Here is a 26560-nt window from a genome sequence, read left to right as displayed (position 1 = left end):
AATTTGATTAACCATCTTTACTTCATGATTTAAAAGAAAAAGAAAAGATTGATACTGGATTTAACTGGTACAATCGTGCATACAGATACCAATGATACATAAGGTCCAGGACTAAACGGTTATTAAGGCCCCTTTAATTCTAATAGAGATAGTAACAGTAGCTCCCGTCTATGCAGCATTGATTACTTCATTGAAATTGGCAAAGGACTGTCTAGGTATCAATTTACTCCCCAAAACAGGCGCCTAAAGTAGGTATTATTTTACTGTGCTTTTGTCTACAGGTGAGAAAGCTAGTACTCAAAAAAGTGAAGTCATTTTCCCAAAGTCGCCCAGCTACAAAATAGAAATGGGATTGCATTAATGGTTCAGTCTCTCATTTCTCCATCTTTATAAAGTACTCCAAAGGAAACACAATAAAATCACATGTGGAGATTATATATTGACATGGCCAGTCATAGTCAAAATAAACTTGTAGTACCCTAAGTTGGTTTTTATTTGTATATATGTAAGTCTTTTTTGCATTACAACTATTGATCACCTTTGAGAATATCATTGCTAGTATAACTGTACAGTTCTAATATCCACCCAATACATAAATTTCCTACATTTATAGGTGGGTAATTTAAAAATATATACAAGGAAAAACATACAGTGCTTACAAACCAAATGCAAATAAAAATCTTTTAAAAATCTTAGAAATTCATTAAGCGGGTTATGTCGATCCTATTAAAAATGGTTCTTCTATGTACAATACATAAACTTTAAAAATACTACTACAGGAAACAAAAATTCTTTGGTTCAGCAAAAGGATTCTAAATGTGGAAATTTAATTTGTTAAGGATGCACCTTCCTGGGTTGGGCCTCACTTATCTGGTTTAACACTTCAGAAGCAGATAGATGACTCTCTGAATGCTGAAAATATGGGTGGATGTGAATAGCGGATGCTTTTCCTATAGAACATTAGCATATGAAAGTATAACCAGAAGCTTGAATAATGCAGGAACTTCAACGTTATTTTTACTCTGCCAGATCAAAAAGACAGAGAGAAAATCTGTTTCCCATCCATTTGGGAAGGAGGGTGGGAGAATGATCATGATCGATACATAAAAACATTCTACTAGTAAAGTTCTTAGGTTACTGGTGTCCAATGCTATTGAAACAAATCTATTCATTATTTGGAAGACCGCAGGGAGGAGCCAGGAGGGGGACAGATGCTGGATGTCCCTTTTACTGTCCCGTCACTTCTCTAGCGGCTTGCCTGCCTTAACAATCTAAAATTATAAACACTCCCATGACTCAAATGTCTCCTTAAAAAGTTATTAATGCAGCAGTGATTAGGCATGCATCAATATTTGCCAATGGGATTTCCATTAAAAATTAACTGTGGTTATTTCTATACTCTTGGTTTATTAATAGCAACAATCACGGAACTGGCCAAAATATCTCAGAGTTTCAAAGAGTCAGCATTTATACCTTTTAGAATTTTTTCTCCTCCATATGTAATGGGAAGGAAAAGCCTTCACAATGTAGTTCCCGCATGTTTTCTAATTTGATTGTGAAAATATTTAATATATAAGATAAAACCTTTCCAAAGGCCCATCAATTAACCACACATTATAACCACCTTTAACAAGACTTTTGAAAAGTCTCTGAGGTATCACAGCTGGTCACAGGAGAATAAAAATATTTTTTGCTTTGTTTATTTTTTCTAAGTTCCCCAATAGAATATAATTACCTGGCTGGATTAATTAACTCATCTATGTTAGAAAGTGGTACCAACGACTAAAACTCAAATTTGCCTTTCCCCAGACTAGGTTCAGAAGCATATCAATATATTTCTAGGTTGAACACGGGTGAAAATCAAGAACTTCTGTTGACTACCAAGTTTACTGCAAGCCACGACTTCAAGATGCCATAATGCTTACGTGGGATTGTTGAGAACAGGGGAAATCTTCCAAAATTCACCCTTGTTCTTCCTTCTATTTGAATGACTTAGTTGCTCAAGGGCAAGACACTTTTTAAACCTTACTAGGACTCAAAAGAGACAAATATAATTGGGACAGAGCAACAGATTGCAGAGAAAATGATGTCCCTTTGACAAAAATGGTTCTGACTTTGGAGAGGGGAATAGGATAGCCTTCAACATTGGAGAAAAGCAAAGAACAGAACACATGAATAATTCACAGCAGCTAAATGAGACATTATAATTCAGAACCACCTCCGCACCCACTATTTCCCACCCCCAGCTCATGGGCAGGGATTTCTTTTCTCTAATGGTCTTCTAAAAGATAGTATAATACTCTGAAGAGAAATAATCAGTGTTGGATTGTTGGTCCTTAGAGTCTTCTTGTGTATGTAGGGCAGTAATCATCTTTTCTTCTGTCAGAAGTCTTTATCCCAGCCTGACAGCTCATCAGGAGGCACCCCCTTCTCGGGAGGATACTTGTCAAAGTAGCTGTGATCTGTGGGTCCACTTAGCTAGGAGAAAAAGGATTAAACCAAAGGTGAGGATAATGTTGACGAAGCATGCTAGAACATATGGGGAATGCTTTCTGTACCTGACCACTGATTTTCTACTGCAACCACTTGTAATGTACATATAAGGAAAAGATAACCAGTTATCATTTTTGAGTCACACTCTCAGCCTCATGAGATCTCCCCTTTAGAACAAATGGATTGGGTCCCAGAATTGCATTCAGTAGGAGCTACCTGGCTTAAGGAGTTATTTCTGAAAGAAAAGGTGACAGAAATGATGTCTCTCTTTTTTTTTTCAAATTGGAAAATATTTCAAAAGGAAATATTAAAAATTCAAAACTTGCCAGAATCCTTCTTCCACTTTATAATAAAGTTTCTCACTGAGCTTGAATTTTTATAGGGTTAATTGACCCATATAAATTCTCCAGAATGTCAAACAAAGGGACAATTCAAAATACCAGTGACCTTGTTGAAAGAGTGAAATGACTCTGGTATTAAATTACTTTGCAAATCAAGTGGTTTCCGATTCTTTGCTTTCAAACAATCTTCATTAGTACCTAATTGAATTATCAGCTGATAGATCACTAAAAATACTATTTATGATCCATCATAATGAGTTTTTTGGGGGGATAAGGAGACTACTCAGAGGTGCTCAAAGTGACATTGCTATTATAAAATCCTCCACTCTCATTTACTTATTTCTGTGAACACAACGCTTAGCACTTTCATCTATAGAAAAATAATTTTAAAAAGAAATAGAATTGATGTGGAATCTGATCCCATTTTTTAATAAATAACACTCATTCACAAGTACATTAAATAATTTCTTTTCAAAACATTTTTGTTTAATAATTATTTTAAAATTTATAATATATGTGTGTTGTTTGATACTGCATGCTACGAAAATGTAATTATAACTGAATCCAGAAGAAATATTTGTGTTGCCAGTGAAATTTTTATTCTCACAAAAATTTTAAATTTTATAAAACTAAAATTGAAAGGCACTTAAAGAATGATTAATAGAAGACCATCCAGTATAAAAATCTTTTACATTAGGATGAAATTTTATAGGGAAAATCCAATGGAAATATGAAAATAGGAGTTTAGAGAGAAAAAGTAATCATGTAATATTTCTGTCTATTTTTTAAATGGCTGATGGGTTTCATATCTCAATGGCATTTAGATTACATTGGATATATTTAAAGGGGCAAAGTAAGAGTAATGTTTTACTGTAAAATATTGTCAATATTTACAATATACTAGAAATTACATTCTCCACAATGACTTAGACGTGTAATGAAAAAATTCAGATGTCAATCTAAAAAGCTACAAAGAAAGACAAAGATCCTCAAAATTCCTCTACAGAGAACACAACATAACATTTGTAGGGTGTTGACTAGATTATTCCTGAGCCATCCCCCTCCCTCCCCAACCTAGCAGATGTTCTGCTTTCTCTGGAGCTGTGCTGTCTAACGCAATGCATGGGGACTGAGTACTGGAAATGTAGCTAGTTGGAACTGAGATGGCTCAAAGTGGAAAATCCACTTGGGATTTTTGAAAATTTAGTATGAAAAAAATAAATGTAACATCTTTATTAATATATTAATATTTTGTGTTTGTTACATGTTGAAATAATATTTTAATGTATTATGATAATTAAAATTAATTTCACCCATTTCTTTTTACCTTTTTTAATACGGCTACTGGAAAATTTTAAATTACATATAGGTTCATATTATATTTTTAGAACCATCTGTCAGCCTGACCAGCACTGGCTACCTTGGGACTTAGATTTACATGTAATCCATTCTTACGAGCTGAGCTAAGGTCCACTGAATACGTAATACTATTTAGACCATATAGTCACAATCGCAAAGACATTTTCACTTAAATTTAAAAACTGTTAAAAAATTTTTTTAATCTATTCTACATACACACACACACACACACACACACACCTAAAATCTGTTTACAAAAACAAATACTTAGAAAAAAATCAAGAGAGTAATATAGTAGATACCATACCTCTCTTTGTAAAGGTGATGGAAGGTTCCGTGCTTTCAGTCCTTCCCAATTAAAACCATTTAACCACCTGAGAAATCAGAAAAGTACAGAGAAATATTACTTATCTGATAAACTATTAGCATGTCAAGTTATCTGTCCACCCATTTTGTTGCCTGCTCCCTGCCTGCAACAGTACAGCTGCAAGTGATCAGAGGAAAATACTCAACCATGCCCACACACATGTGTGTCTCTCACATTAAATCCATGCCCACTACCCTCGGGGGGGCCTTTAATGCTGCCCAGGAGTCAGTCTAGATTTCCCCGTTGTTCCCCTCGTCACACTCCCTTAGACTCATAATCCATACTTCGTCCTCTCTCCTCAAACTTTCAGACCTCCTATCCATCTTCCCTCCCAAATGATGGCCTGACTTCCTATTTCACTAAGAAACCAGGAGCAGAAAAGAGAACTTCTACAATTTTCCACCAGCAAACCTGCCTGTGTACCCACATCTGTGTGTTTCCTTTCTCTCCTGTACCATGAATGAACTTCCCTTGCTTCTCGCTAAGGTCAGCTCCTCTGTTGTGTATTTGATCTTGTAGACATTCTCTATTGAGACATGCGCCTTAAATTCTCCTCTCTCCTGAATCTTTAACATCGTCTCTCCTGGGGCATTCGAATCAGTATGGAAACATTTAAATTCTTCCAACCACAAAGCAATCACCCTTGACCTGAACTCCCCTCCAACTCTCACTCCATTTCTCTCTTTCCATTGGAGGAAAACTTGACAGAGTAATCTAAACACTGTATCAACTGCGGACAAAAAACTGTTGCCTGCCATTCCGGTAAACACTAAATGTTGCCTGCCCTGAAGCCATAAGCCACTGCAGCCACCTGATGGGGAATTCAGGATGGAGAAAAACTGAATACTGGCCCTAGATAGTTAAGATGCGTATCTAAGGGATAATTTCAAGGAGCCCAAACTCTTGCATCTTCCCGTATATAGAAAAGCAGTAAAATCGTCGACTTGAGATGTCTTTTATTTGTGATTAGCGGTAAATTTTTTTTCTTTTTCTTTTTAAAATTAAAGTACAGTTGCTGTACAGCAGTATGTAAGTTACAGGTGTACAATATAGTGATGCACAATTTTTAAAACTTACACTCCATTTATAGTTATTACAAAATATTGGCTATATTTCTTGTGTTGTACAATATATCCTCATAGCTCATTCTATACCTAATAGTTTGTACCTCTTACTCCCCTACCCCTATATGGCCCCTCACCACTTCAGCAGTAATCTTCCGATGTTCTACTACATGTTTTTTTTTTAAAGCAAAAACTCTTATGTATCCTGATTCCTCCTTTATCTCTTTGCAGCAGTTCCTCAGAGCTGAGAGGTTGTCTCCTGGGCTATAGTCCTCAGTAAGGTCTCCGAATAAAACATAACTTGCAACTTCTGGGTTGTGTGTTTTTCTTCAGTCGACACTACCCATTTTCTCCTGGGCACACCACAATCAGGCTTCACCCTCTCCACTCCAGCGAATTCCCTCAATTCTCAGTTTTCATCTTACTCTTAGCACAGTTCATCACTCACACCTCCTGAAACACTTTCTTCACTTGGCTGCAGAGACATGCCCTTGTCCTGGCTTTCTTCCTACCATCTTGGATGCTTTCTCTCATTTTCCATTGCTATTTCCATAGAAAGTTGGCACGCTCTGGGGCTCAGTCCTTGGACCTCTTCTTCTTCCAACTACTCCCACTTTCTAAGAAATCTCATTCACTCTTGTGGCTTTAAATAGCATGTATAAACTGATTACTCCCAAACTGCTATTTCCACCACCACCCCGCCCTCCTCCACACACACACACACACACACACACACACACACACACACACACACACACACACACACACAGACACACACACACTGCTTAACAGGCTGCTAGCTACAAGTGCTATTCGCCATCTCCCCACTGGATGTCTAACGGGCATCTAGCTGTATCAGGTCCACACTGAAGCTCCAAATTTTCTCCAACAAACTTCCCTCAACTCTTCCAGTTGCTCAAACCAAAGACTTTGGAGTTATCCTTTCCCTCACATCCTATCTCAGTCCATATGTAAATCTAGTCTGTTATGTTCAAAATACATTGGTGTTCAGAACCTGGCCAATACTCAACACCTCCACTCTACCAGCATGGGCCAAGCCACAGTTATTTCTTGCCTGTATTAGTATAATAACATCCTAACAGGTCCTCCTGCTTTTGTCCATGGGAAACAGCCCAGCAGCAAGGGTGATCATTTAAAATGTAAGTCATTTGGAGGAAATGTTTCCTCCAACATTTTAAGTTTGGAGGAAAACCTGAAAGAGTAATCTAATCGCTGTATCAACTGCAGACAAAAAAAACTGTTGCCTGCCATTCCAGTAAACACTAAATGTCGCCCGCCTGAAGCCATCAGCCATTGCAGCCTTTGTTCACATCATGCCTTTGTTCAAAACTGTCCAATGCTTCCAATTTCACTCAGTGTAAAAGGCAAAGTCATTACCATGTCTTTATTAAAACCCACAGGCCTTATCACCCTTTCCACCACCACCCTTCCCCCACCCTGCCACTGCCCTACTTTTCTCTTTCTCTCTCCCTTGCTCCTTTGTCTCCTCAACATTCTTCCAACAAGCTTGGGATGTTCCCACTTCAAGACCTTTGCACTTGAGCCCCTGTAGCTGAATTGTCCTTTCCCCAGATTTCCACATGGTTTGTTTCCTCAACACCATCAGGTATTTTCTCGAAGGTCATCTTCTTAGAGAGGCCTTCGTTGGCCATCCAGTCTAACATGGCAACCCCTCCCCATCCCCACCCCCACGTACTTCCCATCCTCATTCCATACTTTATTTTCTCTCCTTATAACTTACTGCTTTCTAATATACCTACTATACACTTGACTTAATTATTTTCTTTATTTTCTGTCTCCCCAACTAGAATGCAATCTCCATGAGGGGAGGGGTTTTTGTCTGCTTCCTTTCCTTCTGTGTCCCTAACACTTGCAACAGTACTTGACACAAAACAGGGGCTCCAATAAATGTCTGTTGAATAACTGAATGATTCTACAAGAGAACACCCTTACATAGGACCTCTAACTATCGTTGTCTTACAGTATCACACTGTCATGGTGGTGATGCTCTTGGTGAAATGTATATAAGAAGCTCCAAGATAAAAAGTATTTTAATGAGTTATCTGTAATGAGATGAGGCTGATGGCCAGATGAAGTTCTTTCATTTATTGCTTCCAAACTATTAATCTAAAAGGAAGGACTGATCTGGTCTTTAGGATATGTATCAGGCTTGGTGAGCTGGAAATGCAACACCAGAAATGAGGAGGACTTGCTCCTCTCAGACAGAAACAATGTACTCTGTCTCTCAGAATCTTATAAAGAACCTGGAATAATCTGTTTAAATCCACTGATCTTTTCTCTTGGGACACTGAGGTCAGGTCAGCCAGCCAACAAAAATTTATGGAAAGTCAACTTGGTCCCAGGCAACAAAAACAACAAAGACCCTGCTTTTAAGATATTTTTATATTGGCAGGAGGTGACAAGTAATCAAACAAAAAAGTAAACAATATGAACATTTACATTAATTTCATATACTAATAAGTACTAGGAAGATAAAAGAGAATAAAATGGTGAATGATGACTGGCATAGGGGTGGGTTGGGAGGTGCTGCTTTTAGCTAGGGTGCTATCTGAAGAAGTGATATTTGAATTGAGGCCAGAATGAAGAGAAGGGAGAAGCCATGGGAAGATTTGTGGCAATGATGGGTTGGGAGGTGCTGCTTTTAGCTAGGGTGCTATCTGAAGAAGTGATATTTGAATTGAGGCCAGAAGGAAGAGAAGGGAGAAGCCCTGGGAAGATTTGTGGCAATGATGGGTTGGGAGGTGCTGCTTTTAGCTAGGGTGCTATCTGAAGAAGTGATATTTGAATTGAGGCCAGAAGGAAGAGAAGGGAGAAGCCATGGGAAGATTTGTGGCAATGACCTTCTGAATGGAAGAAAGTGATAGGAATGAGCTGAAGTGTGGTGAGTGGAGGGGAAACGAGAGAAAAATATGATGTCTGAGGACCAGCCAGAGGCCAGATCCTATAGGGTCTTGTAGAACACAACAAGGAATCAAGATTTTATGCTTATCGGGAAGCCAGTAGAAAGTTGTAAGGAAGTGATGCAATCTAAATATGTTTTCAGAAGACGATTCTGGCTGCTATGTGAAGAATAACCGCAGGGGGGCTTGATAGGTCAGGGTGGTGGTGGGAGGTATGAGAATGAAGGCTGGGAGATTTTAGGAGACCCTCGTACTCATCAGTCTGTCAACCGTATCCGAAGTTACCCTTTTCTACCTTTTTCAATCTCCTCCCTCTCGTGGAGTTGGTTTTGGGTCACTCCTTGACTGGATTTCCCATTCCAAGTCTAAGCTTAGCAAGAGAAAAAAGTACTAAAAACAGAGAGGGCGGGCTTTTAGTACATTCCATTTCAGATGCCATTCTTAACCCAAAGTACCATTTTGGTCTACACTGTTGAGTCTCTAAGCAAAGAGTGAGAGTCAGACAGCAATCCTAGATGTATGACTTCCCTTGTCCTTGCTGCAAAACCACAGAAGTCTTCTCCTTGATCCACCCATCACCTTCTTTGCACAGACCGAGGCTCCACTTTTAGGGATTTCTAGGCACACAGTTCTGTGGATTCTTTTCTTTTGCCACCGATGACTGACACAATTCCTTTTCACATATTTTACAATGCTCTCTACCCAGATGCTACTCCATAAATATTAATAAAAATCATTACTGTTACTCTACTGAATCAAAGAGCCTATGCGTTTCTTGCTGAGTACTTGTTACAATTTGACTTATGGCAATATTTACTTAACATGAGTGGTTATTCACTTAACACCTGGCCTTTTTGACACTAACCACATTTTAAGTAATCCAAGTGCCAGCATGCAGCCGTGTGTGAAAAATATTCACTAAAGAAATATTAGCAGCAACTGTACATAAATTGCTTCTTCATTTTTAGAAGAGTAGTAGCTATTCTTGAGAGTAAAATTCTAGAGACTGGAAATACTAAAGGTAACATTAAGAGACCTGAAACAAATTACTCCTCTACCTAGCAGGAAAGATTTAATTGTACCCTACAAATATATTATCTCTCTTTTCAGAGAGGTGTCGGGAGACATGATTGGTACCTAGTTTATAAGTTAACTTATAAATAGGAGAGGGAGGAACTCTATTTTTAAGAAAGGTGATTTAACACAGACTGGACAAACATATAACAATATGCCACATTTAACTGTATTGTTTTTAAATACAAAATTGAAGTAAATGGTTCTCCAAGGAAAAAAGATGTTTTTTTAGAGAGGACTGGGAAAATCTGATGGCAAATTTTAGAAAGAATGTTTATTTTAAAAAAACATTACAAGGATATACTGGGTAGTGAAGCTATATATGCCTTGGAGACTTATGGAAGGTTATATAACACTCCTATTTGAAAGCAAAGAGAGTTCTATTTTTCAGACCCCCGTGCCCCATCTTTGTATGTTAAGAAGCACTATGAAAATCAGATGAAATAATGTTTTTGATCTCCCTGGGCTCACCGGAAGGCACTGTGTAAATCTGGTACATCTTATTAGTGAACTCTGCCCTACACACAGCAGCTTCAGCTGTATGCTTCAGCTACTTGGCAAAGAACACCCTGTCTGTTAAGAAGAGTGGGCAAATTAATCCCTATGGGGAAGGAAATTCAAAATTCTTTATTATCATGCTGAAGTGAGAAAATCCTTTAGCATGAATTTGCATGTACATCTAATCACAATTTGACAGCTATATTTAAATGAGCCTCAGGTAAATAAGAAGTAAGAGATAAAACGGGAACCTGTTAACAATTATATCACTTCTATTTCCCAACTACCCCAGAGCAAACATGAAGACGCTTCTTTAATGAGATAAAAGAGGAAATACATTGGAAGGGGGACTTCAATTGACTGGGCACTTGTTTGTTCAATATGAATGGTGTGTTTATGTGTCATTTTATCATGAGAAAAGAAACTGTGATAACAGCACGTAGGAAGAGAGATAAATTGGAATCTAAGGCAAATAATGAGCTTTACACTAATGACAATCCAAAAGATGACAAAGAACAATAAAATACGTATTTTGATGTCTATGAAATCCACAGATGTGTCTGTCTGTCTCCATCTCTTCCTCCCTCCCTGCTTCCCCATCCCCATCCTGATATATCCTTATGGCAGAGCCCGATATGAATTTACAATGTTGAATACATGGCTTTATTTCAAGAAAGTTCATGAATAGATAGAGCAGGCTGGCAGCTTGGGGATTTTTTTTTTTTCTTTTTTTTTTTGAGCTGCACCACTACTGTTCAGAAAAACGAATAGTGTTTCTATTCAGCAGCATTTCTCCCTTTATTTTCACAGTGTTGATGTGCCCCTAATTCTTCAGTAAAAATATCCAGAGAGGAATAAAATGTTGAGAGGTGTTTTTCTTTCTGAACGTGAACACAGCAGTGTGCTCAAAGGTTTTCAGTAATGAAATTCTCAAATTTATTTTTTGTACTATCAATAGGTGATGTTTCACTTCTGTAAATTATAAGCAAAATCAAAACATCTCAAGGGTTGCGGGATTTAGCTAGGCATAGATTTAAAAAAAAAAAAAAACTCCAAGGCCTGAACTTCCACATATGGAACCAAATCAGAGAGTTTATATTATGGAAGTTAGTGATGGTTTTAAAGACCAGCTTTAGAAATTCACAGACCTGAAGAAGGTGCTTGTTAGATTATTGCCTAAGGATAAAACACTGTTTGAGGTTTTGTGGAAATCAATGTACTTTACCCCAGAAGTAAAATATGATAGGAAGCTTCAAAATGTGGAGAGCTGGTCAAAGGAAAATTATATTTAAAATAAATATATAATATTAATTAAAACTGAAATAGAATACTATTTAACAGTTGGTTTAGCTGACCCATTCTCTAGGATATTGAGAACAATAACTATCCTACTTTAATTGTAAATCAAACGTCAAAATTAGAACTTGATTCCTTTATAGAATCCAAGTTAATATTAAAAAATAATAATGCAGATTGCAGCAGATAAAAAGCTAAGTTGCTATAACGTAATATGTGATTTTGTAATTTGTTTTATAACTTCATCGCAGCTAGTAAAACACAAATTAAAAATAAAGCACCAAAAAGGAAAACTTGAGCATCTGTGTAGGGATCTTTATAGACTGAGAGAAGCTTCAAGATTACCACACTCTAAAAATAAATTTCTAGATTTTTCTGGGCAGAGAAGTAACTATGTACCTGTGTTTCTTAATGTCATTGATTCCATTCTTCAGATTTCCTAGTCTTTCTGTTGGATTTTGCCTAAAATAAAAATTTTAAGTCAATTTATAATAATTATGTTTAAGTGAATTTTACATTAAAATTTAACAATTTTTCTTTATTCGTTCATTCATTTTGTCAACAATATTCATAGACCAGGCACATCTGAGTATAAGGAAATGGAAAACACATGCCCTCTCTGGGGGAGCCACAGTCAAATTACAGTCAGGAATATGAATATATGTATTCAATATCTATATATCCCAGTATATAGATATAGGTATATACATATGGATATATATAGATATAGGTATCTCCCAGTGCTTTAAATGAGCTATGAATAAATGCTTAAAAGAACAGGAGGATGCCACCTTACCAAGTCTGCTAAGGAAACCAGGGAAAGCTTTAGAGAATCATTTATAACAGAGCTGAAATTTTAGAAGCATGCAGAAATTTCTGTGGGCAACTCACAGCCAGGTTTCATGTTCTAAATTTACTAAATTTTAAAGCTTTTTAAAAAGTTTAAGTGTGCAAGAAAACTGTGACAAAATGAAGCTTAAACAAAATTCTAGAAGTCTTCTGTTCTCCAATAAATTATTTTTAGTGGTAAGTAGAAATTTGGAGTAATTTAAAATAGGAGTACTTTTTTTTTAATGAAGATTGAAAGAGGACATACAGTAATACTTTATCATCGCCATTAATTTTCTCTCAAAATAACACGGCTGTAAACTACTCCTTTATTAAGCTAAGTTTTGTGGTTCTATTTTCCTCTAACAGACAAAGATGATTCTTAAAGATAACCTGAACAATCTGGATCTCTTTTAAACTGTAAGTAGGTACTGTGTATTACATGAAGGAAACTCAAACTTCTAGCACAGACAGCAAAATAGAAAATGATTTTCATTAAATATAATTTAACTACATAGAAAAGTACAAAAAGTAAATATACACCTAACTTTAAAATGTGTGGCAGCAGAAATGAGAAGCCTTCACATCTTCCCCCAAGAACAAGGGGTTTTTAATAGTCATTCTCACCTGCAAAGCCTCCGAATCAAATCCTCAGGTCGTCTGGTTATCTTTCTGGGAAAATCCATTTTTTCAATTCCTTTGAGAATCAAATTGTAGGTCATCATTTGGTCAATCCCAGAAAAGGGTGGGCTAGAGAAAAGCCAAAATAGGACACTAGGACCAGCATCTGAGACACATTTACAACTAGATTCCTTTTCTTTTTTTCCCTCCCTCCCTCCCTCTCATGAGTTGTTTTATAGCAAATCTGGATACATGCTAGAAAATAATTTCATATCACTTAACAAAATACACACACACACACACGCACACACATACACACAGAGGTAATCTATCAAGTGGTGATAATCACTAAAAAGAAAAATAAAGGGGAGGACAGAGAGTGAGAGAGAGGAGGTGTGTTTTTTTTAGACACAGTGGATAGGAAAAGCATCTCTCATATGTTGACAGTTGAGCAGAGGTGGGAGTGAATGAGCCACAGAGGCAAGGGATTCCAAGACAGCAAGTACAAAGACCAGGAGTCAGGAGTGGACATGGGTTGTTCTTGGAACAGAAAGGAGGGCAGTACTGCTGGTGGAGTGAGTAAGCAGGAGAGAGTATAAGACGTGAGGGCAGGATGGTCATCTCGATCTAGCGGGCTATAGGAAGGACCTGGGGATACGCTCAGGTCAGGTGATCTAATCTACCGAAGCCAGACTAAGCTTTTTAAAAATGTGTTGAAAATAAACTGTGATGGTACTAGCGGTGGGGGGAAGGCAGGCCTGGTAGCCTGGACTCGAACGGTATTGGTGAAGGTGGTGAGAAATGGTGGGATTCTGGATTATTTCGATGGCATAAAGTCAACAGGATTTGCTACTGGGATGAATGTGGTACGCAGGAGAAAGAAAGGATTCAAGAATGATGCTGAAGTGTTTTGACCTATGGAACGGAACTACTGTTTACTAAGACTGGTGTGGAGATTAGGCTGGGAGTGCGCAGGTTCAGAGGAAGAGAATCAAGTTGCATCTTGAACATCCAAATAGAGGTGCTAAGCAGACAGGTGCATTTATGAGTCTGACATGCAGGGAGGAGGTTAGGGCTGGAGATATGATTCCGGGGAGTCATCAGACAGTATCTACGGACCATGGGGCTTGATGTTATCACCCAAGGAGTGAGTGGGCAGGAAAGAGGTCAAGGACTGAAGTGGCCCGATGACCACTGAAGAAGGTCAGGAATGACAAGAAGAATCCAGCAACAGACGCTGAGCTGGAGCCTCTAGCATGGGAAGAGAAATGAGAGAAAGGGAGGTCCTAGAAACCACAAAGAGAGAATTTCAAGGCAACTGTTGCTAAGATGAGTAAGAAAGTACTGGAAATTAACCACTGGATTTGGATAACATGTTCATGCATGAACTCTGCTTTTAAAAACACTTTCATACCTATTCTATTGTGTCATTTAATTTTTGAAAATTAAAGATGATTTTCATGAATGAGTCTGTTCTATCTTGGTCACTCTTGAGACCTTTGGATACCGAGAGTTCCCACTCTTGGTAATGAACCTGAAACAAGTTCGGTGCACCAACTTTTCAATGATCTATGTTTCACTTGAAAAGAAAATGAGGTAGAAAACAGAAACCATTGCCACAATTCCTTCAACTTATTTATATATTTACAAGTTGGCCGTGTTTTGTTTTGGTTTGGTTTTTTAGTTCTTTTGTTTTACCTCCTGACTTTAGGGCATTTAAAATGAACTCTTCTCACACCCTACCCCGAAAGCCTTTATAACAGCAATTTCGCACCTTCTTCATGACAACTCAAGGCCACTTCAGCAACTCCAAGTTATTGAGGATTTTTTTCCCCTTCCTTATTCCCTCACTTTATTTCCCTACTTCTTGTGACAATTTATTCCAGCTGACGAAGACTGAAATGCATATTCTCCAGTTACCTACAAGAGCCATCATGAATCTCTTAGAAATGCAGCTGACAAATTTTCCAGGGATGAGGAAACAAACTCTTGAAATAGAAATCCTTGTGTCCTGAGACCTTAAGCAACTTTATCTCTGAATGACTACCTGGAAATTTTTCTCTTTTTCACTTCAAAATCTTAAGCAATGAGTATTTGAAAATGATTACAGATAATATCAAATAATCTTTCATGTGGACAAGGAAAAAGAATGGAGCCATGGGTAACCCAACTTTGAAATCTGCAGTGTAAAAAGTTCAAGAAGATTCTACAAAGCTCTCCTTTTGTAACGCAGGTGTTGAGACTGGAATCCCCGTCACTGGGCTTATTCCAGCATTTTTTATGCCATTTCAAATGCAAATCCTCCCTGACATCAAGACTGAGAATATTTGGTTGTAAAGGCTTAAAAGAATGACCAAATCCGTTAATGAGAAATGGAGGTAGAAAACTGGAAAGAAAACTACCTGATCTGAATATTGTGTGTACAGCCATGCATTATATTAAAAACTCTTATGTATAAGGCACACGTGTTTAATGAAAAGTGTGTCATATTTAGAGTCAGAAGACCTGAGATTAAATCCTTGATCTTAGGCAAGTAGCTCTCTGACCCAGTTTTCTAATCTATAAGATTTAAATCATAAAATAATCATAATACAAATGTATATCATAAGATAATAAACAATTCCTGCTTTAACTTCCATACAAGCTTGTGAAAATGAAATTAGATAATACACATGTAAGTGCTTTGTAAGCTGTCAAGGGCTTTACAGATATGAGGTAATATGTGTGTGTGCATGTGTGTGTATAAGTGTGTATGTGTGTGCAGGCAGGTTGAATATTTGGGATCCTGGATTCATTAATACAGCCCTTTAATCGCTTCAGGAATGGCAAACCAATTTTAACTTGTAAAACCCCTGCTGTGTCTTGTCTCTGTTCATTAGCACCTCTAGAAAGCAGTTGACAAGGGGATTAAAATTTAAATCCAGCAATGTTGCCTTCTTTCAGCATTTCTGGTTAATGATTTATTGGGAAGATGGAAGAACACGGCTAAATTTAATTGATCAATGGATTTAATGGAACTATGATTGCTATTTTCTCGACTACAAAAAAAAAATGAGGAAATAATAACAGCCCACAACTTCAATTTCCTTTCTTATTTTTATGATGGATTCCCTAAACCTTCACACACTTGATATATTATCTATAATAACAGACCTTGCCATTCTAGGTAAACCATAGCAATTTTGTACTCCTTTCCTGCACCTTCCTGAATCTTTTCACCATGTTACAAGCTAGCAAGCATGTTATAAATGATATAATGTGAAGAGGAAAAGGTATCATGCTTAATCAAAAACACTTTCAAAATGTTAAGTTCTTAAATCATATATTTTTTTATCATGAGTAAGTTATTTTTGCTCTTCTCTAAAGAAGAGACTAAACACAAGGTACTTACTTGCCCGTGAGGAGTTCATACACTAGAATTCCCAGGGACCAAAAATCCACACTGAAGTCATGTCCTTTGTTGAGAATGACTTCAGGAGCTACGTACTCGGGAGTTCCACAGAACGTCCATGTTTTCTGTCCAGATCCTATTTTCTTAGCGAATCCAAAGTCAACCTGGAAAAGATCAAAGAAATTTTCAGAGACCGTAAAACTCACGTTCTTCTTTAAGTCTTCCTCTAACTTCTTCAATCTTCCTTCAACACCTCCACCCTCCCCTTCACACCACACACACACACACACACACACAGATGCTCCACTGACCCTCTCATTTATTCTTTTGCAGGGCCAAGTGTAAATCTCGTTACATTGGAGAAAATTCCATGCACACACCTCTACGCCCACGACCCTTAGAGGACGAGAGGGATGGTTTAGCAAGGAGAGACCCTTACAACCAAGGTGAAGCTCAGGGCAAGCAGACAAGTAACTTGCAAATCAATAGTGGTATTCATTGGCAAGAAGAGAGAAGGGGGAAGTGATAGAGAAGGGGGAAGTGATAGACCCTTGTGCCCTTTGAGCTTCGCTACAGATACAGTGTTGACTAGGAGAAGCTCAGAGTACTGGGAATACTTAAACAGATGTGATTAAAAAACTGCCATGTGAGACAGGATATAGTAGAAGATTATGCAAAGTATAAACTCAAAGAGCCAAAAGACATAGACTTCTGGAACATTAGGGAGAAGATGGTGGGGAAAGACGTCATTAAGAAGTGACATCTGAGCTCAGCACTGACTGAGGATTAGGAACCCTCCCAGCGTGATGAATGGGTGCTACCCTCTTCTGTCTTTTCAGGATAGGCCCTTCCACTTCTCTGAGACTCTATTCAATGAACTCCGTGCACTGAATAAAGACAGGAAAGAAAGCTGGAGCAACAGAAGACCCGCTCATTAAATCGAGGCAGTGTATATGACTGAAGTCCTGCCCTGCAAAACAAACAGTTGGTTTCCTTCCACAGGGGTGATTTAGCATGTACTTTTCATCTCCAATACATAAAGATATTATTTTAGTGAAACCACCCTCCACCTCCCTCAAGTAAACAGACACATAAATTATCGCTGGGCTTCAACATGCACATTTTAATAGATTCATTAAACATGGACTATCTCAATAATATGGCAATAATCTTGGCTAAAAAAATTAAATAAATCAGGTTAACACACCAAAATAGGCCCTCACTTAAAAAAATATGAATCAGTGAACTATAAAATCCAGCCCTCGTTTATTTATTCAAATATTAATATTTAAAATATTTGTCATGTTTAAAAATCTCTTAGAAATTTACCTTTTTACTAAGGCTTTTTGGTATTTATCACATAACAGCAAGGATATCCTTATTAGAAAAAAGGGAATTTAAACAACCTAATTTGAAGCGGGCTTTTACTCTTTTCTTTTATCTACACAGAATGACTCGCGAAGATTGTACCTAAGAGATGGCTGGGAATATTATGAAATTAAAATTTGTAACTAGCTGAAATTAGCATATCTACTTATTCCTCAGATAAAGAACCAATATGAAAATCTTAGCTAATTTTATAAAGACTGAAATTTAAGAGACAAGAAAGCAATGCTTATAATTGCATTTGCATCCATGCACGTATGGAAATATTATATTTTGTTGTTCTGTAACAGCCTTTCAACTCATTTTTTTTTTTTTAAAGAGCTCCTGACTTTTTATTTATTTATTTTTTTGGCTGTGTTGGGTCTTCGTTTCTATGCGAGGGCCTTCTCCAGCTGTGGCAAGCGGGGGCCACTCTTCATCGCGGTGCGCGGGCCTCTCACTACCGCGGCCTCTCTTGTTGCGGAGCACAGGCTCCAGACACACAGGCTCAGCAGTTGTGGCTCACAGGCCCAGCCGCTCCGCGGCATGTGGGATCTTCCCAGATCAGGGCTCGAACCCGTGTCCCCTGCATTGGCAGGCAGATTCCCAACCACTGCGCCACCAGGGAAGCCCCCTCAACTCATTTTTTAAACTGCACTTAAGTTTTCCATGTAAGGATGACTGGAAGTTCATTAGATGTTTAGGAGAGCTTTTCTAGTTCTGAAAGTAAGAAATTTTAATTTGAGTACCTGATTTTGCTTTTGTATTTACATATTGACCCAAAGAGATGGCAATAATTATATTAAGATTTTAAGATTTATGAAAACTTACTACTTCCTTTTTTATCTCCTTTGATCTTATCAACTTTAGTCTAATCCATTTGGTTGGAGGAAATTGATGCTCAGACCTATTCAAAGTCATGTGCCAAATATAGAAGGTCCCAGATCTTCTGATGTGAAATTCTGTGTATTTTCTATAAAAATTCACACTACCTCTGTCTTGTACCAGCATGGATACCACCACGAAGCCTCAATCTTTTCTTTAACCCTTTATCTTCTAGTCAATAGAAATGTAAGTTCTTTCCTTTGTTCATTCAATGAATATTTATTGAAAACCATTATGTACCAAGCACCAGGATACAGATAAAGCCCCCAGTCTTCTTAGAGCTTACATTTAAGAGAAAGAGGAGAACATGCATAAAAAATATAATATCATATAACCAACAAGGACCTACTGTGTAGCACAGGGAACTATACTCGATATTTTGTAATAACCCATAGGGGAAAAGAATGTATATATATGTGTGTGTGTGTATATATACATGTATACCTATGTATATATATAACTGAATGACTTTGTTGTACACCTGAAAGTAACACAACATTGTAAATCAACTATACTTCAATAAAAAAATCAAAAAATATATCATAGCATATGTAATATTGCCAGATAGTGATATATGCAATGGAGAAACATACAGCAGTTAGGTACTGAAATCAATAGGAATTATACTTTAAATGGGGGTGATCAGAAAAGTCTCTCTGAGGAGGTAGCATTTGAGCAGACTGGAGCAGAAATCTGCATGAAATAAGAATGAGAGCTTTGTAAAAATCTGAGCAAGGATGATTCTGACAGATAAAGAGCTAGCACAAAGGCCCTAACCTTCGGGAACATGCGAGGTGAAGATCAAGGATTGGCAAGAAGGCCACTGTGTCTGGGCCATAGTGTGTGAGGGGAAGTGGCAGGGAGTGAGGGCAGATTGTGGAGTGTTCTAGTAAACCACAGAAAGAGTTTCAGATTTGTTTTCTAGGAGGCCACTGGAGGATGAAGAGAAGGGGTATGCATGGCCTGACTAATGTTTCAAAGGGCTCATTCTAGAAGATAAGAAAATAGACACCTTCCTTTAAAAATGTTTTTTTCCTAGCAGAACTGAGCTTTCAAGAAGAATCTCTGGAGAAGCTGCACACAGGTTTTCCTTTGTCTCTATTAAATTCCCATTATGAAAGACAGCTTACACTATGCTGAAAGCTTAAAAACATTGTCTCCAAAGATTTTAACAAACCAGAAGGTTATAAGATGCTTCTATATCTGAAGCAATGATTGGTTCATTCAGAAAGAAAAATTAGCACTGTGGCTTGCTGGAGCTGGTATCCAGTAAGTATTAGCTTTTTCCCAGAAGTTTCTCTCTGGGTCAGTAAATTTGTCAGCTACTGGTTCTCTCGGTCACATAAAAAAAGGATACAAAATGACCAGTCTAGTTAAGCCAGATGATTCACAGAGACATAACATTTCCAAAAAAAATATTTATGTGGCATTTTTAGGGCCTTTACTTTGCCCAAGTCTAGACAAAGGTAAAGTGGAATCTATTTATCCTATCCACCAACAACTAAGGAGGATTTCATGTCCCTGTGATACTAAGGTCCATCTACTAAAACGGACAACTGTGGATGGCTTCCACTGGAGGCAAGAGCAAGTGAGAGAGGCAAAGGTATGGAACGGATGAGGCCTTCACAGCCACACCCCATTCTTTAGGGAACTGTGGTGACTCACTTGAAATACTTAGAGTGTTTAGTGGAAAGTAGGAACGATGATGGGGAGGCTTTGCATACACGAGAGCAAACAAAAAAAATCAGATCGTCGGGGGCTCAACTCACAGGCCGCCGCCTCCTTGAAGCCTCCCTTGAATTTACAGAACCAATTCCTTTCTCTTATGAGGTTCTTTAACAGTTTCTATTCCACAATGGCCTCCCCTACAGCAGCACTGTCTAGTTGTGTGTGAATAAATCCAGCTCCTGGAGGAGAGGCATTACATCCTATTCATTTTGTACCCCCTACAGCATTTGTAGCACAGCAGATGGTCAACATGTGTTTGATGAAATAATCTGAATGAAGACATAACTGCTAACATCCGTTTCAATAAGATGTATATGTATAATCTTCACAACAACTTTATGAGTTAGGGACTATATCTCAATGTTAAAGATGACAAAATTAAAGTCTAGCAAGGTCATGGAGACTTAAGATGAGACTGAAACCAGGTTCCATAGGAACCTTCGCATTATAGGTAAATTCATTAGTAAGTAGATTTTTAAGGGAAAAGGAGCAACAGAAAAAGCATGTTAGTGGGAAAAGTTTAATTGTCACTTAATAAGTACAGCTAATAACAGTCTGTCAAAAAGAATATAGTTAGAGTCAATGATTACTTTTATTTTCCAAGTGAAGAAAACTTGACACATATAAAATAATGTGACATACATGCAAGTTATAAAGTATGAGAATAAAAACACCCCAGTACCCACCACCAGTTTAATAATTAGAACCAATGCAGAAGCCCTCTGTGCTCCTTCCACACTGTCCTTCTACCCCTTGCCAAGAGGTCACCATTACCCTGACTTTTTGTGTTTAGCATTTGCTTGCCTTCATTTCTAATTTTCCCACATATCTAATAATATCCTTAAATGATATATAGTTCTCATTTTTAAAATTTTTAGATAAATCTTATCTATTCTTGGGCAAAGTGCCTTTTTTCACTTAAAATCGTATTTTTGAATTTAATCCATTTTGCAGTACATTTACATTGCTGTATCATACACCACTGAAAGAACACGCTGTAATTGGTGTAAAGTTTTTGTCCGTTACGCCGTTGATGGAAATTTGTCTTCTATCCAATAGCGTGTTATCACACAAAAAGCTTCTATTAACATCATTTCCCATCTTGCCTACTGGACATGTGTAAGAAGGTAGAATTTCTGGGTCAAAGACATGGTATGTTCAACTTCACTGCTTATTGTCAAATTATTTTCCTTAGGTCCTATATTACCAACCCCTTCACCAACAGCAGTGGTAAAGAGTTCCTATTGTTCTACATCTTCACCATCCTTTAGTGACATCAACTTTTATTTTTTGCCATCTATAAGTATTAAATCACTGTGGTTTTAATTTGCAACCTCCCATTGGCAATTATTTTGAGCTATAGCATTATAATTAGTTCTGATATCTGAGAGAGTTCCCTCCCATGTTCTTGTTTGCCCTCAGAAATGTCTTGGCTATTCTTGGCCTTTGGTCAGTCTGTATAAACTTTAGAATCAGCTTGCCAAGCTTCATGGAAAGATCTGCTGGAATTCCACTGGAAGTGGATCAAATCTGCAGATCATTTTGCAAAGTATCGATACCTTTAGGATGTTGAGTCTTCCTATTTTTAAGCCTAATACATTTTTCTGAGTTAGAGTAATGCTAGCTACTGCAACAAAGATATCCAAGAAAGTACAGAAGCTTACACTCTCCATTAATTTACTTCTTCCTCACATAATGGGTTTTCCCGAGCAGCAGGGAAATCTCCTCCAAGCAGTGGTTCAGGGACGCAGGATCCTTCCATCTTAGGGTTCTGCCGACTTCAAATCGGCTGTGTTCATCGGCCACAAGCCAGAAAGACTGCATAGAAATCAGCTGCACAGATCACCATCAGCCCAGGTCTGACAGTGGTGCAAAGCATGTCACCTCACATTTCACGAGCTAGAACTGTGTCACATGGTCACAACTAGCCACAAAGAAGGCTGGGGTAAGTTTGCTGGCTCTGTGCCCAAAAGAAATGAGAATGAACCTACTAATTTAGGTCTTTTTAATGTCTTTCTATAAATTTGTATAAGTTTCTCAATAAAGCTTTCACATATTTTTGCCAGATTTATTCCTAGATACAATATATTTATATTATATAAATATATAGATTATATTTTTATGCTTTTTGTAAATAGCAGTTGTATTCCTATTTATCAACTATGTTTCTGGTATTTAACCTTACATCCAGCAACCATACTGAACTCTCTAGTAAATTCTAATAATTTGCTGTTACATTCTGGATTTCTATAGAGTTAATCGTATCACATGGGAAAATAGGTTTTGTTGTTTATGTTCCAATGTTTCTTTTAATTTTATCTATATCTATATCTTTCTGCATTGGGTAGAACCTCCTATAAAATACTGAACCTCCTGCAAACCAGGAAGAGAGCTCTCACCCAAGCCCAACCATTTATATATATAATATACTATATACTATATTATATGTAGTAGTAGAGTTGCCCAAATACTTTCTAATCATGTAACTCTCTACTATAGCTGTAGTTGTGTTCACTCATTATAGCATTTATCTGTACCGCTTCTCTTTTTCTTTTGATCAATATTTTCACAGTTTGTTAGCTTTATTAGTTTTTCAAAACATCCTGACTTCATATCCTTTTATATTTTATTAATTCATGTTCTTAACTTTATTTTTTCCTTCTTTTTCTTTGTTTTTTCCCCCTTTTCCATATTCTTAAGTTGAATACTTATTAATTTTTGGTACTCTTTATTTCCTAGTTGAAACATTAAAAGCTATAAACATTATTCTCACTATCATTTTAGTTGCAACCCACATGTGTTGGTATGTAGTATTCTCTACTGTGCAACTCTGTTTTATAATATTCATTAAAATTTCTTCTTCGTTGATCCTTGAGTTATTTTGAAATATCCTTTAAATTCCAATGAGATGAATTCAAAAATTTTTAGTGATTTCTTCCTGTTTTTTATTTATTTATTTTTTTACTTTAAATTTTTAAAATTTTATTATGGTAAGAACACTTAACATGAGATCTAGCCTTTTAAATTTTGAAGCAATTTTTAAGTCAGCTGTACTGTTCTTTTTTTTTTTTAACATCTTTATTGGAGTCCTGTTTTTTAAATTTTGTTATTGATTTCTACCTTACATACTTTGATGTCACTGAACAAAACCTTTATGTTCCTAAATATTTTGGGAGCGAAGAGGAAGTGACCTCAATGACTTTTTTTTTTTTTAACAAATTGCTTATTCAGTCATTTTATATTTTTTATTTATTTATTTTTTGGCTGTGCTGTGCAGCATATGGGATCTTAGGTCTCCGACCAAGGATCGAACCCGCACCCCCTGCATTGGGGGCACAAAGTTTTATCCACTGGACCACCAGGGAAGTCCCCTCATCGACCTTTCATTCATTCTTCTGTGCTAAGCAGTGTGTTACGTCCAGCAATAAATACCATAGCACAGTTGCCGCCATTATGGGGCTATCAGCACAGAAGGGCACAGAGATCATAAAGAAGCAGGCAATAATATCAACAATTAATGTATTTTCTTATACAGTACTCAATGTAAGATTAAGGTGTTCTGTTATCACATGAGGTGTATTGCTCACATGAATTAATAGCACAGTCATATAGAACATTTATTGATGAGTGACAGCTGAGATTTACTGGATTACAACCAAGTTTTCTCCTGTGCAACCCCAAGAAGGCTAGCTACTATATAAATTCTGCTTGGGTTGAGAACAAGGTCAGTTTTTAACTCTTTAAGTACTGTCCTACATCTTAATATCACCCCAGATTCATTCATGATAATCAGAAGGAGGACGCATAACCATGACTGCCTTCATCAGCTCTCCCTGGCCTTGAAAGTGAAGAAAAATTTAGGAAATTATTGGATGGGCAGATGAGAGGTGGTAATGTGAGACTATCCATCGTCCTTTAGTAGTATCTGCTAATGCTTCATCTCCACCTAATATGTTTCCTGATGGAGACGGCTTAGACCAGCTGGGCTCCACGTGGGACTGAACCAGTCTGGCACTCTCGATCATGAATCGGGGAAGAAGAGTAGAATCAAGTCTTCATCCCTCACTACAAACGCATCTTCTGTAATTATCACTAAAGAGCAACCCCCTATAGCCTCTAGAGAGACACTTTCCAAATGCAGACCTTTCTCCTCCTTAGGTCTTTTTTCCAGGCTTTTGCTGGTTATTCTTTGCTGAGGGGAAAAAAGCCTTTCCTTATTGTTGTCCTTAGATATCTGACCTCTCACTGATATTGCCAAGAAATGATAAAGGAAGATGAAAACACCAGTTTTCTTGTTGTCACTGATTTTTCTGTTCACTTGTGAATCATCCACTATTTAACTTTTCCATCACATTTTTCAAATTGATGTATAATTTATAAGCAATACAATGCACAGATTTTTGGTGTACAGTTCATTGAATTTTTTTTTAACTGTATAAACTATTTATTAACAGACAATGCCCACAAATTTATTTCTTCTTGGACACGCCCACGGTGCGGCCACGGCGGCCTGTGGTCTTGGTGTGTTGGCCTCGTACACGAAGTCCCCAGAAGTGGCGTAGCCCTCGGTGGGCCCTAATCTTCTTCAGTCGCTCCAGGTCTTCACGGAGCTTGTTGTCCAGACCGTTGGCCAGGACCTGGCTGTATTTTCCATCCTTCATGTCCTTCTGTCTGTTTAAGAACCAGTCTGGGATCTTGTATTGGCGTGGATTCTGCATAATGGTGATCACACGTTCCACCTCATCCTCAGTGAGCTCTCCTGCCCTCTTGGTGAGGTCGATGTCTGCTTTCCTCAACACCACATGAGCATATCTTCGCCCCACACCCTTAATTGCAGTAATGGCGAAGGCAATTTTCCGCCGCCCATCAATGTTGGTGTTGAGTACTCACAAAATGTGCTGGAACTTCTCGGGGATTACTAGAGACATGGCGGCGGCCCCAGCGGCGGCGTGTAGGCCTCCAGTGGAAGAGGTTCATTGAATTTTGATGCACATTATACTCATGTAACCACAACCACCATATATAGTCAAGAGACAGACACTTGGATTATCTCAGAAAGTTCCCTCATGACCCTTTCCAGTCGAATTCTCCTCCCAGAGGCAACCATTGCATTAATTTCTACCATCTATTGTACAATAGATGTAATCATAAAGAGGGATAGTCTTCTGTGTCTGTCTTCCTTTTGCTCCACATAGTTTTTAAACTTCATTCATGTTGTTGCCTGTAGTAATTCATTGCTTTATACTGTTGAGGAGAGTTCCATTGATGAATATACTACTATATGTTTATACATTGAATTGATGATGGGTATTTGGGCTCTTTCTGATTTCGGGGCTTTCAGGAAAAAGTTGTTATGAAGATTCTTGTCCAAGAATTTTGAAAACATGTTTTCAATTTTCCTGGATAAATAACAAGGAGTGGAATTTCTACTAAGGAGTGGAATTTCTTGTCGTAGAATAGGGGTATGTTTGACTCTATGAGAAACTGACAAATTATTCTTCAAACAGTTTATAATTTTGCTTTCCCACTCGAAATTTAGGAAAATTTCCTCACCAACACTTGGTATTGTCAATCTTTTAAATTATAGTCACTCTAGTGGGTGTGAAATGTCACATCTTTGTGGTTTTTATTTGTGCTTCCTAATGACTATTGATATTGTCTATTGATCATGCCTATGTCTTCTCTTGTAAAGTGATTTTTCAAGATCTTTGATCATTTTTAAAAACTGGGTTGTTTGTCTTTTATTATTGAGTTCTTTATATATTTCTGGACACAAGTCCTTTGTCATGTAATGATATATTGCAAATATTTTCTACCAGTTTATGACATGACTATTCATTTTCTTAACAGTATATTTTGATGATGAGAATGTTTTAATTTTGATGAAGTCCAATTATTGTGGACTGCATGTTTGTATCTCCCCTCCCCAAATTTATATGTTGAAACCCTAATCCCTAGTGTGATGGAATTTGGCGGTAAAGCCTTTGGGAGATAATTAGGTCATGAGGGTGAAACCCCCATGATAGAATTAGTACCCTTATAAGAAGAGATAGTTGAGAGCCCTCTGTGTGTGTGTCTCTCTCTGTGTCTCTCTCCCATGTGAAGAAAAGAGGAGACAGCTCTCTATAAGCCAGGAAGTTGGCCCTGACCAGACACCAGATCAGCCAGCACCTTGACCTTGAACTTTCCAGCTTCTAGAACTAAATAAATTGTTGTTTAAGCCACCCAGTCTATAGTATTTTTGCTATAGTAGCCTGAACTTTTCAAGCTTACTACTACTTGTGTTCTAAGATATCTCTGCCTAGCCC

At 37.6% G+C, this 26560-nt stretch overlaps 1 protein-coding gene and 1 pseudogene across 3 annotated transcripts in view; both read right to left on the bottom strand.

Annotated features, from left to right (window-relative positions):
• Positions 1 to 376: 376 nt before the first annotated feature.
• The window catches only part of PRKG2 (protein kinase cGMP-dependent 2), a 95113-nt gene continuing 68929 nt past the window's right edge, over positions 377 to 26560 (bottom strand). Inside the window, exons 15-19 of one of the 2 annotated variants that reach the window (XM_082389341.1) lie at positions 16275 to 16438; positions 12890 to 13012; positions 11834 to 11896; positions 4501 to 4567; positions 377 to 2478 (exon numbers count right to left, since the gene is read on the bottom strand). In XM_082389341.1, the coding sequence (XP_082245467.1) occupies positions 2383 to 2478; positions 4501 to 4567; positions 11834 to 11896; positions 12890 to 13012; positions 16275 to 16438 (513 nt within the window). In that variant the 3' untranslated portion in view covers positions 377 to 2382. Of the gene's footprint in view, positions 4568 to 11833; positions 11897 to 12889; positions 13013 to 16274; positions 16439 to 26560 lie in introns of both variants that reach the window. The other variant, XM_082389340.1, reaches the window with a different exon arrangement.
• LOC309627469 (small ribosomal subunit protein uS13 pseudogene) lies at positions 24673 to 25218 on the bottom strand (annotated as a pseudogene). Its single transcript has one exon. The product of its transcript is annotated as a small ribosomal subunit protein uS13 pseudogene (transcript).

This window comes from Balaenoptera borealis, assembly GCF_965194805.1.
Source record: "Balaenoptera borealis genome assembly, chromosome: 4".
Classification (NCBI taxonomy): Eukaryota; Metazoa; Chordata; class Mammalia; order Artiodactyla; family Balaenopteridae; genus Balaenoptera; species Balaenoptera borealis.
Note: the sequence above shows the minus strand (reverse complement) of the source record. Positions and strands in the feature narration are given on the sequence as shown.